The sequence below is a fragment of the Polistes fuscatus genome, unplaced genomic scaffold (assembly GCF_010416935.1).
Source record: "Polistes fuscatus isolate 324 unplaced genomic scaffold, CU_Pfus_HIC Scaffold9, whole genome shotgun sequence".
Classification (NCBI taxonomy): domain Eukaryota; kingdom Metazoa; phylum Arthropoda; class Insecta; order Hymenoptera; family Vespidae; genus Polistes; species Polistes fuscatus.
In genome coordinates, this window is record NW_025113173.1 from 5465519 (window position 1) to 5481141 (window position 15623).

Genomic DNA, 15623 nt, shown 5'->3' on the forward strand with positions numbered 1-15623 from the left:
GGTACGAGAATTCAATATTTTTTTCATGAGAGCGAAACGAGACGGTATATGTAATATATAATAATTTTATTATTTTTTTTTTTGGTTTTCGGTTGAATTTTTGGGCTTTATTTCGTTCACTTTCTTTTTCGAACTACGACGAACAAACGAAAATTTTATTTATGCAAAACGTAACGTGAGATTCTTGGCAAAATATCGTCTTACTCGTAATTATTTTCTTTTTTGTTTATTTTTTTCTTTTTCGTTTTCTTGTTTTTTTTTTTGTTCTTTTTTCTTTCCTTTCTTTTTTCTCTCCCCCTCGTCATTTGTCACTAAATATTATCATTTTATGTCGCCATAATTTATACGTATAATATATAGATTTATATAATATCGAATATAATATGAACCGTTTTACAATTAATAAGGATCACAGCCATAGCTTTGAATACGAATGTGTTTAGCTTCGTATTTTTTAAGACCAGTATAATTATAATTCGATAGCGGCAATCATAAGAATAAGTTTCTCCAGTTCTTTGCTATTACCTAGAACGCTAGATACTAGAAACTAGACATCGATTACATAGAGAAACTTGGATGATAGATAGTCGAGCTATAAAATTATTATCTAAACGAGAGAGAAAACGAACGACTAGAAATTCTTTTTATATCGTTTACTTTTTAAATACTCTAATCAACAATAATTCATTTTAATATCAAATGTAAAAAGAACGAAAACAAAATCTACAAGATTTTATAACTCACGAATAAATCATATATATATACATGTATATAATAAATGTAAAACGTGTAACACACAAATATATATATTATATATAAAAAAATTTCGATTAAACTCGACTATCCTAATGATCTAACAAACGTCAACTCGTCGTGTCTCGATTGACGTCAAATTTAAAAAGAAAAAATAGAGAGAAAGAGAGAGAGAGAGAGAGAGGGAACGAGATGATAGGTTAAGCCACGAGATTGAAGATCGAGGATCCTTGCTGCCTAGAAAAAATAAAAATTTGACGAACGACGATGTTGGCAGGAGCAAACACTCGATCGACGATCATCAGGACGAGGACAAAAAATTCCTATTTCTTTTTTCTCCTTTTTCCTTTTATTTTTTTAATTGACGTTCCTTTCCAAGAGGAACGAACTCGTCGACGAATTTGTCTTTTATCTCTCTCTCTCTCTTCCTTTCTATCTCTTTTCTTTTTACCTTTGGTTCGACGAGACGACGACATCGAATTTCACTACGTCCACTACGCACACGTCTACGTATATCGTGTATGTGTATGTAACTCTTTCTATGTTTGTTGTGCATGCGCATGTGTGCATGTGTATGTGTAATATATATATATATATATATATATGTATATATGAGAGTATATATAATATGTATATATATATACTTGTGTATAGTATATTCATGTATATAACTATATATAATCTCTCTCTACACGTTCGAGGATAGAACTCGTCCCGCTTCCTCTTTTCCCTCGGAAATCGTAGAATTGAATTTTGATCCTCTTAACCTGATTCAAGCGTCGATTCCAAATTAATTCCCGTGATTACAGTGTACGCCGTCGAAGGCGTCCGTTTCGTTTCTCTATTAACGATCGAACGCTTATGATTATATCGAAATATTACTTTCATATACATATATAATTATTTATACATATGGTGTGGTATAATATAATAGTACGATAGGAGTTGTCGTTTATTTTCACTTTTTGTATCTATTATATTTCTTTTGATTTTAATTTATACTTCTCTGACACCATGGACGGATCTATGTAATAATTTGATTGATCATATTCGTCAAATATATTTCCTTTATTTTCTTCATTTTATTTGAATAGAATTCCGAGAGACAATTTAGAAGAAGCGGGTCTACGAAAAAACAGACTAGAGACCCGTTTGTGCAGCCGACGAAGATAAGGTGACTTTCTTTATCTTTTTGTTCACTTAGGAAAGCGTGCATCGGTGGGTCTAAACTACGGCTAAGTAGTCAGGAGGGACCGTGATATCGGACGTACGTTCACTTATAAACCACCCTAGGAGGCTAATTACGTTTTTTTTTTTTTTTTACTCGAGAAAAGTGAGAACAAGATTTTTCTATCCATTCGAAATAGACAATTGAGAATATAAACGTTGCTTTTCTTACTACCTTTATTACGCGTCCGACTATTTCTAACTAATATAAGAAGTACGATCATTTTTCGTTAGATTTCGACGAAGACTAAACGATCGAAAGAAGAAGAAAAATAAGAAGATAACTTCGCGATGAGATATATTACTTTGGAAGAAATCGGTTCTTTCGTAGCAATCTTTAAAGATGCCCCGTGGTTCGTAAATTTGTGAAACTCTTTTTCGACGCGTGATTGAATACTTTGAAGATAAAAAAATACGCCGGTAATTCTCGACGAAATCTATTATTTATAGGTTTTTAATTTTGTATGTTTTGTCATCTGCAATTTCGTAAGATCGCTATTTTTATAGCATCCTCGATCATTTTTTTAAAATTCCAACCGTATCGATCAAAGAATTTTTTCATTCGCACGAAATCCACGAAAATTGTCGAATCTACGCGAGTCGGACGGCAAATGCTATGAAAACAAAAGGAATAGAGATGTTCGCGTCTAACTAAGCGAACTTTACGCTAAATCTACTAAGGACTAGAATCGGGTTAGAGAAAGCATTAAACTTCAGTTACATAACTCTAAATATCTACCTATTCCTAAACTAATTTATACAGACATCGATGAGGTTTCTTAGTAAAAGTATATATATATATATATAGATATATATTTATACACACAGGGTGAATCAAAATTTCTTAGATGATTTTTCAAGTCAATTGAATTTTTAAGGATTGTTGATACACCCTGTATATATATACATGTACCCGATTTTTCTGTAAAACACGAGACGGACACTATATTTCTCTCTCTCTCTCTCTCTCTCTCTTTCTCTCTAGTTTCTTTTCTTTTCTATACATCTATATATGTGCGTGTTATGTTGATAGAGTTTCGTGGTTTAGAAGAGAATCGTGAGATTAGCTATATTGTTGATTTTAACGTACTCGCGAGAGGAATCTTTCTGGCCGTTCTCGAGTTACAAAAAATCCGTTAAACCCTGTAACACGTAACTCCACTCGACTAAATGGCCACACCGAATCCGATTGGATTCGATTACCTTGTCTCCCCTCAAGCCCCCTTACCTACCACCTATCCACCCCCTATTCTCTACCGACCCTTCTTCTATCTCCTTCCTTGTTAATCCAAGCAGAAGAGAACAGAATCGAACTTTCATTTCTTTTCTATTTATCTTCCTTTCTTTCTTCCTTTCTTTTCTTTCCTCTTTTTTTTCTAATGCTAAATACAAAAAAAAAAATCTAAAAAGATTGCGGCCGAATAAACCGAAATGAGAGAAGAGAAATATATATATACACGTATGTATTGGTGCATGTGTGTACGTATGTATATATATATATGTGTATATATATATAAGCAATGGCAGAGAGATTCGCAAAAATCTACTCCGCTTAATTAGGTACTCTTTTGCGTTTACTCGTTCCGGTACAACTTCAGGAACGTGACCGTCTACGTTGCTAGAAGATTAGAAGACGCGCCCGGACGAAGGAAAATTTTCCAAAGAGACGACGTATATCGTGTGTGTGTTATACACTCTTGTCCTGGTTCATTCGATTAATTTTACAATATTAAAATACTGTACATATTGTGTATATATTAATTTCGTTTAATTTACCGTACCCACCAAATGGGTACAACGTCTTAACAAAAATTCAAATTATTTCGAGAAAACTAAATAACATTGAGAATATTTAATATTGGCCGATCCAAAAATCGAATCAAATGAACCGTATATATCACATTTACGTAATTAATAATACTCAAAACGAGATCAGCTGATTCCTTTTACCAACGCACGATGATATCCGTCCGTAAGAATTCGAAATTATATTAGGGTGAATCAAAAGTTCGTGCGTTTATTGTATTATGAACTGCACAATGGATTATTTTTTGTGTAAAATTTACTTTGGTGATATCAATTAAAGATAATTTTGGATTCACCCTAAAATAAAATACATTTAATTCCGCGTCTTCCTATATCTTTTCTCTCTAATCGGCATAAATGTTTAGTTTCTCGATCGAAGCAGATTTTTGTTTGGATCGAGGACGACTGTCGAAGGCGAGTGAAATCGATTCGAACGGGTTCGTTCTGTAACTGCTTATTAGAGTAATAGGATTTCTCGATGACGCGAAATGATCGATCGATCGATCGTTGTGTTCGGATTAGAAATGATTTCTTCTCGTATGCCGATCGATCTTTATGCACGAAAAAATAACGCAACGCAAACGCAACTTTTTTCCTAGTCCTTAGCAAAAATAATTGGTTGTGTAAAAACGTTGCGCAGATTCACCCACGACCCCGACACGACGCATCCTCCCCCCACCCCATAATAATAATAATGACCGATCGCGGCATCTGCTTTACTCGTCGTCTCGTTCATTTTACTACGCGAAGCATGCTTTATTTTTTCCTTTTTTTCATCATTTTTATTCTTTTTTTGATATATATATCTATATATACCTATAGCTCTCTTGCTACCATTTTTTTTTTATCAACGTTACTTTTTTTTTTCCACCCAAGCTCGGAAAGCTTTCATCATAATATCGTCGTAAGCTTTATTTGTTATTTCGTATTATATATATATATTTTTTTTTGGCTCGTTTGCATCGTGACGATGATATCAATGGGGGATACAGTGCCGGCCGGTCTCGTTAGTAGTAGTAGTAGTAGTAGTAGTAGTAGTAGTAATAGTAGCTCGATTCATTGGCACAAATTTTTGGCATCAAAGCCTATTTATTATATATACTATATATATTTATATATATTGCAATTTGTTATTCGTATATATCACTTATTACCAATCGTAGCAATATTTCGTATTATTCGTTGTTGGATCATCGATCGATCGCAAGAAACGATTTTTCTTTTTTATCGAGCTTGACTTAGAACGACTAGCAATGTATCCCGATTTTAAAATGAGAATTTCTTTTTTCTTTTTTTTTTTTTTTAGGTAACCTTAGATGCGATTATCGGCTCGCAAGATTACAATTCTTACTTGCTAATACTTTGGTATAAGTTTGCTCGATCACTGTCGCTTTGTATACTTCGCTTAGGTATCGTTAGTCGCCGTTAGAAGCTAATTCATTTAATTTACTAAAAATTAAAGACTACCGGTTGGACGTTTGGCTCTCTCTTGCTCCTAGAGTGTCATTGGCTTTGTAATCTTTTTCCTTTTTCTTTAAAGATGAATATCAACGAGATTGTAGTCGACTCGTACTTTGAAAAGATTACTAAGGAAGAGAAATGATTCGAGTCCGAGAAGGAGAAGTCTAAAATCTTTGGGAAACGTTTTCGATGAAATTTCGAGTATTCGTCGCTTCCTGGACTCTTGTCTCCCAAGGACACCCGATACATATATCTATACGCACTCACATGTAATAATTATGCAAGCTGAACCTTATAACGTTCGAAAAATGAATTCCATTTGAATAATTAAATACCGTTGATGTAGTAATGGAGTTTTGATTGAAACTCATTTTCATAATAATTAAATGATCATTTATAATTGCATTGAATCGAAAAGCTCGTTCGTTGGAATATTATTATGTTAAACGTTATAGGGTTCATTCCGTAAGCATTAATGATGGTTGATTAGCAACTCCTACGTGTAGTGTTCGCAATCCCCACACTCCGATAGTGTGGGAGTGGACGGACACTAGGTGGGATTTGGATCCTCGTAGGCCTTTTCGTAGTCCCGCCGACGAATCACTGCAAAATGGGTCATCTGGAAGGAGTTGGTCTTCTTGCAGCCCCGTTCCAACGTACCCGTCATGCTGTACCCCATGTTAAAGTCGCTCGATGACACGTTCGACGTTAGGTACAACTGCGAACAGAGATAAATCGTGCTGATGTCAGATTGTAACCTTCCACGGGACAAGCTGAGAAAGATAGTTCTGTCACCTTTGAACGATTCTCCGCTAGATTTATAGCCTAAGGGTGTTACTCTCGATCATACGAAAATCATGGATCTTGGAAAATAATCGAAGTATAAAAATCAAAAACAATTCTCTTTCCCTTTAACATTTTTCTTTCCAAATTTATTAATTCGATCAAAATGTTGATTGCGTTTAACGTTCCACGCTACGTCTCGAGTCTCGTTGGAAATATAACAAGCATGGCATAAAAAGAAAAGGAAAGGATAGGAAAAAAATATTGAAGAAGGACAACGTCGCGAGCGATCCATCTTTATAATTATGTTCGTTAAATCTTTCATCCGTGTTTTCGCGTTGACCTCGAATACGAAGAACTGGGTTAAACACGGCGCGGAAATATTTAATGACCGACACTGGGATGGACTTGCCCCGTGTTTTTTCTCTCTCTCTCTCTCTCTTTGTGGTTTTCACGAAATTTGACCTACTTTGTTATATAACTTTTTCTGCTTTTTCCTTTTCCTGTTTTTTTTTTCTTTTTTTTTTTAAACAATCGCATCAACGCGAAAGGACGCGTGTTACGTAGCATACGGAAGAAAGCTTTTAATAACGTGCCTTCAAAGTACTTTTGTATATACGTGTATATGCACATATATATATGTATATATAAATTTCTATATAACATAGCACTTTGGTATAATCGTGCTACTTTGGCCTCGGGCCGACCTCTTTCGGCCGAAAACTCCGAACAATGCATAACTGACAAGCTAGAACCACTGTGTACGCGTTTTCTCTTTCTCGCCTACTTTATTTCTAGTTTTTTTCCTTTCCTTTTCCTTCCCCTTTTTTGTTTTACCTTTCCTCTCCTGTCGAGTTCAAACATAATCCAAAAATTCGGACCCTCGATGAACTACGATGAATTTTCAGGAAACAAACGCTTCTCTCGTTAATTCGATCAAGAAAATATGAGAGATCGTCGATTAAAAATTCTAAAATGAGTCGATCATTTCTTTTATTTTTCGATCAATTTTCTCCTTTTGAAACTTTGTTATAATTGAATCGAATTTCAGGCAAAGCAATTTATTAAACATTATCGCTCGTAGGAACGATACAACACAACTTTAACAAGATGAAAGTGCCGTGAAAATTGTCAGCTCGTATAATCGACTTGCTCTCTTGCGAGCCATTAGAGAGGCGCGAACTTCGTTTTCAAACTAGACTACTAACGAGAAGAAACGCGTATGCGTAACATAGTACCTCCTATTACTACTACTTGTTCGTGAAACTACCACACTACTACTACTATCACTTACTACGACTAGGATGACGACAACGAACCTGAGAAACACTTAGAATTATTCTCCTACTCTCTCTATCTGTCTGTAGACCTTCCCACGAGATCACACTTTGCTCGTTTGCGAAGATATTAGATAATAAAATAGAATTAGACGTTTCTATTATTGTGTCTAGCTTGTGCGTGAATAGTTTGACACATCAATCTAAAAGTTTTCAGTAGAAAATCAAAAAGTACACGTAAATGTAATATTAATATTAAATAAAAGCAATTGTTTCTTTATTTTGTTTAATTGATTAAGTAATTGAGAAATATTAATTCATGGAAACATTTAGAATCCTTGTTAATCGATATAATAATGAAATATTCTTCGACTAGAGCATGCTTTATGAAAATATTAATATTTCAAATGATCGATTCTACTATCATTTATTTTCTAATGAAACTTTTTCGAACTATCTATCTCTTTTTTCTTTTACTTTTGAAACTCGACGCGAGAAACACGGTGTAACGAAATAAGAAAGAAAAAGTCGGTTTAAGGCATAATAACGAATGTATAAGAAGAGCTGCGTTCTATCGTTAGAAAGGATGGATAGATAAACGGGAGAAAATTTGACGATACCACAAAACTCGTCTTTTCTAGGATGCAAAGGTTTCTTTAGGAACAGGTACGCGTGAGATCTTCAAATATGTATCCAAATGCTATAGCTGTATAAGAACTATTTCAGGACGAATGCATGCACGTCCTAGGAATGACTAGGGCTTCCGTTGAGGATTCCTCGAGACGAGACTTTTCAATAGATATGTGTGTGTGTATATCTACATATATTTTTCAAATAACCATGACTTCCTCGTTTATCGATTTTGTTTCGTTTCTTTCTTCCCTCTCCTTTATTTCTTTCTTTCTTGGAGAGAGAAAAAAAAATTATCTCAAAGAATATCTCGTAGAAATTCACACCTTTATGGGTGGCAACAAAATGAAAGAGGGAGAGAGAGAGAGAGAGATAGCGATAAAAGAGGATTTTGTTGGAGAACACAAAAGAGAAGTACTCCTCCATACTACTATGAGCAAACTCTATGTATTTCCTTTTTATTACGTGTAGGAGAGGATACTTTAACCAGGAAATCCTCGATTTAACGCAGCTGCTTTTGCTGGAAGCGTTAGAAACGTTTTCAACGTTGCTTCTACAAGCGCGAACGTGGCTTTGATTACACGAAGTATTAGAATTCGTGCAATTTTACGAAATAACCGTAGCGTGATATTCAAAGTGAATGTTGCAATATATATATATAGAGAGAGAGAGAGAGGCAAATTCGAAGTTTCTAATTTCCCTCCAATGAAATTCCTTTAGGTACTAAAAAGAAACTCCTTTTTGAATGGCACGGACCACCTTCCGAGCGTTGCTATTTTAATTGCAATTTGATTTGCGATTTGATTTGCACTTTAATTTCCTATCGTACAATTTTATTCGTCAAACGTTCGTCTCAAAAATCGAGAATCTTTTGAAATTAATTTTTATGAAATAATAATATAAAGAAGAGAAACACGATGAATATAAAATAAAGATAAAATGCGAAATCATTTTTCAACGATTGTCATTCGTTGTCGAGGGAAGGAATAGTGTAAGAATAATTCATGTGAAAATATTTCTCATCGGAGATTTTATCGAAACGTTTATGCATTCCTTCTCTCTCTCTCTCTCTCTTTCTGCTTTTGAACGAGCTACAAAGGATCCTTCGGGAAGTTTTTTCACGCGATATTTCACATTTTTCGTTTGCACCGAGTAAAACATTTCTCGTGCTATTTGAAACATTTCCTTTGATACCGCCGTGGTGTTATATTAACGACCAACTAAACGAAACTTTCTTACTCTCTAGTCTAATGTACTCTCTTGCTTTCCTTCCTTTTTATTTTGACGATAATATATGTATTATACGAAGGAAAGGAAATTTCCAATTGATAAAATCGTAAACCGTATTACCGCGTAACGCCAACTTTCTTCGTTCGATGACTCTTATAAAACAAAGCTGTTCCATTTGCTCGTCGAGTACTTTCATTTCCGTTAACGACACAATTATCGTCTCGCGAAATTATAATTTCATTGGTCGTCGTTATTCATGAAACTCGGTTAATCGATTTCCCTTTCTTTCTTTCTCTCTCATTGGGGAAAATAGATTAATTGTTGATTCTTTAGAACCAGTTGCTCGAGAGAAACAAATTTCAACGTATTGGAAAGTTCATGGAAACTCGGGAAAATTGAATAGAGTAAAAGACTAAGGACCCAGATAGGAAAAGGGAGAGAGAGAGAGAGAGAATGAATGAGAGAAAAAGGAATGAGGGAGGGAGGGTACTTGGCTAACATTGAAATTTTCACGAACCATCTCCTTTTGTTACGTTCGGGGTAGCTCTCGCGAAAAAATAATTCATGGAACGTTGAATGAGTTATGGGCTCGACAAAGAAATTACGAGAGGACAAAGGTCACTCGACAAATCTGGAGATAATCCAACGAGTCTGTAACGTCCCGATAATGTTCTCAAAATCTTTCTCCTTTCTACTAACTTTTTTAAGCCATCTAGTTTTTTCTTCCTTTTTGTTGGAAAAAAGAAGAAAAAAAAGTTAGAAAAATCCCCAAAAAAAGTTTTCAGCGCATTCTCGCTCACGAATTCAATGAAAAATTCATCGTAATAACAGATTCCGTCCTTCATATTTGGAACTATTATTATGAAGCTTATCGCATGGTCATTCAAATTTCAAGATAATTATAAAATCATTAGTTTGCATTTTATTGCATTTCAATTGATTTACCTTAAAATCGGGATCCGTCGTCATTCTTTTGAACGAGCCGATGATATAAAGGGTCCCCGTTCCCGTATCCACCATTTTTGCCTGAGTACTATACCTAAAACAAGAGAGAGAGAAAGAGATAGTTATAGAAAGAGAAAGAAAGAGAAAGAGAGACATACACACACATACACACAAATAGAAAAGAAGAATAGAGCGTTAACGTTAACCAAAAACTGTTTTTCGATCGACATCGTTCCATTCGATTTATATCGTACTCGTGATTGAAAATTCGAGTGGTCGCTTTTCGATAGCGAGAAAAAAAGTGTCCTCGTAACGGAGCAACGAGGGCCGAATTCTTTTTTTCTTTTTTTTCTTTCTTTTTTTTCGTTTCAATTTCAATTTCTTTTCTCTTTTTGCCGGGGGAGTTTTTATCCCGGTTGACAACGGTAGCATTCACGTCTCGTAAAGGAAAAGATTTATAAAGAGTCGAAAAACTGTGTTATCAAATATTTTTGTAACATTTGTAACGTTACTTTAAACTTCTTTTCCTTACGTATCGAGGAAATAAATGTATATTTAATGTGATAATAATTTGTAAACCGTGCGTACGATTTAAATTTATATTCGATTGAGAAAAAGCATGGTAGGACAAAATTTCGAGGGATTTGTTCGGGAACGTTCCTCTTGCGAGAATATATGTACAAAAGCGTGAGATTTATAGTCTACGTAGAAAGAGTAGAGAAAATATAAAAAGATGCGAGAGAGAGAGAGAGAGAGAGATATATAAGCATACAATACGCAGCAGCAGCAGCAGCAGCACGTTTTCGTTGAGTAAAATTTTCCAGCTGTCGACGACAGACGACGCTAAAGCTTTTCACGTTTAGAGAGGGATGAAAATACGGGAGGGAGGGAGGGAGGGAGGGATGAGGATAGTTGGTAATAGTACTTCGACACTTTCCACAAAGAGTTTTACCGCAGCGTAAATCGGCCGTACGATTAGCTCGTGCCACGTGTGCGGTCGGCTAATTGAGATTTGTTTCATAAACGACGCTTTCTCTCTCCTTTCCAGCTGGCACTACATTCATTTCCGTAATTCACCGGACCTAGCTAGCTTGCAGCTTGGTTCTCTTGTTACAATATTTTATTACGAGTCCAGATTCTCTACGGACTTTTCCTCCCAACCTACTAAATATATATACACATACATGTACCTAGCGTCATTTCGAATGTTGTCTACCAACGAATATGCGTGCATTTGGCGACAGCTGCGAATTACGATATTAATCATTTACAAAGAGAAAAAGAGAGAGAGAGAGAGAGATTATATTTTTCTTCGCAAAAAATACAAAAATACGTATTATTATAATTCTTACGGTTGGATAAAATATTAGAGGTACTCGTTAAACGGAACAAACCGTAAGTTCATCGTTATAAAATGAAGAGTTAGAAGAAATCTTCTTGGAGAAGAAGAAGAAGACTCTTCTTCCTCCTCCTCCTCCTCCTCCTCTTTCTCCTCCTTTTTTTCTTTTTCCTCTTCTTCTTCCCACACGTTGACGCAAGTATTAATTTTACAAGGCGTAACGTAGAGCGGGCAATTCGTTTTGAAATTTTAATGAAAGGAACTCTCGCAAAAGCGTATGCAAGATAATCCCATTACTCTAACCATTCCGTGCTCCGGAGCGCCACTTTAGCTCGCATAAAATTAAGTGCCAAGGAAGAAATGAAAAAAGAGAGAAAACGGGGGGTGGAAGGGGGAGGAGGAGGAGATAGAAAGAGAGAGAAAAGAAAAGCGAATAAACGGCCGGTGTCCTCGCGTGACCGTACGCGAATTACGCGTGAAACACTCTAAAACATAAGCCTCTCTTCTTCTCTCTCTCTTACACTCTTACTCTCTACAAAGAACATTTTCATTTAATGATACTATCCCGTTACATTTTACAATTTATTTGTCATCGCGGAATATCGCTCGAATATTTCTCGATCCACGACTACGAAAATTCGAAGAAAACTGTTGTAGAAGATATGCAAAAGAATTGAAAAGAAATTCGACCAACACGTGGTTGAATTTAAGGGTTACAAAAATAAAGAGACATAAAACTAAAAAGAGACCTCTAGGATTTTCCTTTGTGAGAACACGATCATACAGACAGAAATAGTAAAAAGGAAAGAAAAATAGAGAAGTCAAAGCTGCCGCCGCCATAGTGGATTTTAAAGCGAGTGTCGGATCCGGCGCACTTCAATGGAGAGCGTTTAAACTTTTAATGATCGTCGCCGGTTCAAGCGGCCGCCGGAATAAGCCCCTCGAGTCACCCTTTCCAGGGGCGTATCAAGCACCCCGTCAAACCCGCCACCCCCTACCCTTATCGCCACCGCTACCGCCACCACCACCTCCACCACCTCCGCCGTTCTTCGAGTCGCAGAAAAGCACCCTCGGTTGGTTTCGGCGCGTCCTCTTAGAATCGCTCCAACGACCTTCCTTCGTTTCTCCCTTTTCCCTTTTCCTTCTTTTCCATGTTACCCGAGTTCGATGTAACAAGACTACTACCACCACCCACGTAGTACGCGTGTTCGGCAAAGAACGAGACAAATGTCGATACGAGTCGTTGACCCAGAAATCACGTGACTTCTTTCAACCAGACACCCCCTTCGACAGTTTTCTTTTTAAATCATACATCTCTCTTTTTCTTTTCTTCCATCTGGATTTGATGATACATCAATTATGTACGAGTACAAAGTTTGCGAATAATTATTTCAACATTGTCCGAAGAATATTTTCAATACTCAACTTGTTATTTGTCAAATCGCGTGACTTCTTTCAACCAGACAACCCCTTCGACAGTTTTCTTTTCAAATCATAGATCCTGTTTTTCTTTTCTTCCATCTGGATTTGATGACATTTCAATTATATACGAGTACAAAGTTTGCGAATAATTATTTCAATATTGACCAAAGAATATATTTTCAATACACGCGGCTTGTCGTTTTGTTTGCAGTTCGAATTTCCTTTTAATCATTGGAATATTATAAAGCAAACTGCGAAATAAAAATCTATCAATGTATGAATGATAATAATCGAGTAGAGAAAGATGAGTATTGGTAATTCAAATAACGGACAAAACTAATGGAATACGAGGATAGATACACGGGTGTACGGTTTGTATCCCGTAACCGTTGATTGGAAGCACCGATGCGGCGTTATTTAAAATAACCTAATTTAGTGTGTCAGGAATGCGATCTAAAGCCAAGCTATGTGTCAGAATTAATGTTGGGCATCGATAACGGTTTGCAACGCGACAGATCGAAGCCTCTTGATGGATCAATGCGCTTCTATCTTTTTTTTTCTCTCTCTCTCTCCATCTCTCACACTTTGCTGCTAGATAGAAGATAATAGGAGAGGAACGATATCGAAGATTGCACAAAAAAAAAAAAGAAAAAAACAAAGCGAGAGGTGGTCAATTTTAATCCTGCGTTGAATCAACGACGCGTTACCGTGAACAATTTATCGATAAGCGTCGATTTTATCAGCTTCCCCCTATTCAGCCTCTCCCCTTTTTCACCTATTTTCACATCCCAGCGTCGCTTCTAATCAGAGAAATCATAAATATAACAACGGGGGTGGGTGGGTGGTGGTTGGTAGAGAAGAATAGTGACGGTAGTAATAGCGCGTTCGTTCGCATCGACGCTAATTAAAATTTTATTCGAAATCGCGTTTGTGCCATGCTTTGTCTCTTTGTGTGAACGAGTCTCCTATATGCCATGTGCACAAGAACGATTCTAATTAATGAAATAATGGGAACGTGATAATAATCGAACTCGCTCTGTCTCATTCCCAGTTCCCGTTGTATTGTTAAAGAGAATCTACTATATATTTCATTGGAATACCCAGAGAGATACTCTCTCCTGCATAATATTAAATATATATGCAATACGTAGATGCATAAACAGGGTGTCGGAAAAGTCATCTCTATGCGTTATAGCCAAGAAATCGGATAACTGTATACAGGATTGATTCGTTTTCAAATGCCCTCCCCTTTCTTCGTATCTTTTTCTTTTGATCCATAAACATCGAAACATCCAGCATTTTTTATAACGAATGCTCTATTTTGTTTCCCGATTCATGCTGTTTTCTTGAAAAATATCATTCGTAGAAGTAAACATTTTCTTTAGCCCACGTTAATCACGTATTTCTATGTAGAGTAACATACGCTGCTAGAGAAATCCCAATGTAAGCGGATTTTCCTAACCCGATATGAACGAACGTGGAAAGAGAGAGAGAGAGGGAGAGAGAGAGAAAGAGAAATATATAGACTATTCAATGGTAGAAGGGTATCACCCGATAGCAATACCTTTGATGGCGCATCGTTTTGCAAATAAATCTAAGTTGAAACAGCAAATCTAAATACACATAGAGCATCTTCGTATATTACTCTTCGTGCGTTTTACTAGCTATGATAGATGACGTTAATATATAGATATAATTTAAGAGAGAAAGAGAAAGAGATGCATATATATATATAGGAGTAATAAGTTGATTTTCAAGAGAGCAAGGAACGTTTATTTGCTAAGGTCGGTCACTCGTTGAATCATCGTTCGAGATGTGAGTCACGGAACTTCATTTAGGAATAGAGATACATATTAGAAATGTTAGGAGAAGACTCCTACACTCTCGAACAAACTTCATCTAGTGCTAAGTAAACTCTAAGAAAATATGCACGGAACGAGATCTTACGACGAAGTATAGATAACCTTTTTATAGATAACCAAGCGAGCACTCTCTTTCTCTTTCTATTTCTCTTTACTCCGTACGTGATCGAGCGTATATTTTCATACGTTCGTATATACATATTTAAAAGAGAAAAGAAAAAAAAAGAACATTTTCTTAGGCACGCTCGAAACATAGGATACCAAACAAAATATAATTCGTATTAGTTTCAACATAATTAAAGTATCTAATTAAAAATAAAAATTGACGAAAGATTTTTCATATCCGACAAGTTACTTTTGCCAATAAAATTTTCAATTAGTCTAAGCATCCTGGGCCCGAAGAAAATGTCCATCAGGAAATGACGTTTCTGGTATGAGATATAAAAGTAGGTCATCGAAGGACGTTCCGTTTCGAAGACAGTAGATTTTCTCTCCTTTGTTCGTTCGATTTTCTTCAAAGCTTATCCACTACCAGGATGGCGGAAAAGAAGCAATCGAAGCAAAGGAGCAACTAATGCCCCGACTACTTTCGCGGCTCGGATCGAACGAAGGGATGGATTGCAATAAATCGCGAGCTCCTTATCAATTCGGCTGGCAACCCGAGCTCTTAACGGCTCTGGAAATCTACGCTCGTAGAGGAAACTTAGGCGAGTCCTACTTTCCTAAGGTGATACGTTTTCCCCCTCCAATCACCTTTTCCTAAAACCTAATCTTATTCAACCTATTGAACTATTTTTTTCCTTCCGCGTTATCTAACACTAGAAAAAGAGAGACGAGAGGAGAATTATCGAATAAATTAATTATCTTTAAAGATATAAACCTGCAATT

The 15623-nt window shown here is 36.1% G+C and overlaps 1 protein-coding gene across 1 annotated transcript in view; it reads right to left on the minus strand.

Annotated features, from left to right (window-relative positions):
- Nucleotides 1–1205: 1205 nt before the first annotated feature.
- LOC122525271 overlaps nucleotides 1206–15623 on the minus strand; it is a 45450-nt gene continuing 31032 nt past the window's right edge. The window contains exons 3-4 of the mRNA XM_043647951.1: nucleotides 10113–10206; nucleotides 1206–5965 (exon numbers count right to left, since the gene is read on the minus strand). Coding sequence (XP_043503886.1) covers nucleotides 5798–5965; nucleotides 10113–10206 — 262 coding nt within the window. The 3' untranslated portion in view covers nucleotides 1206–5797. The remainder of the gene's footprint in view (nucleotides 5966–10112; nucleotides 10207–15623) is intronic.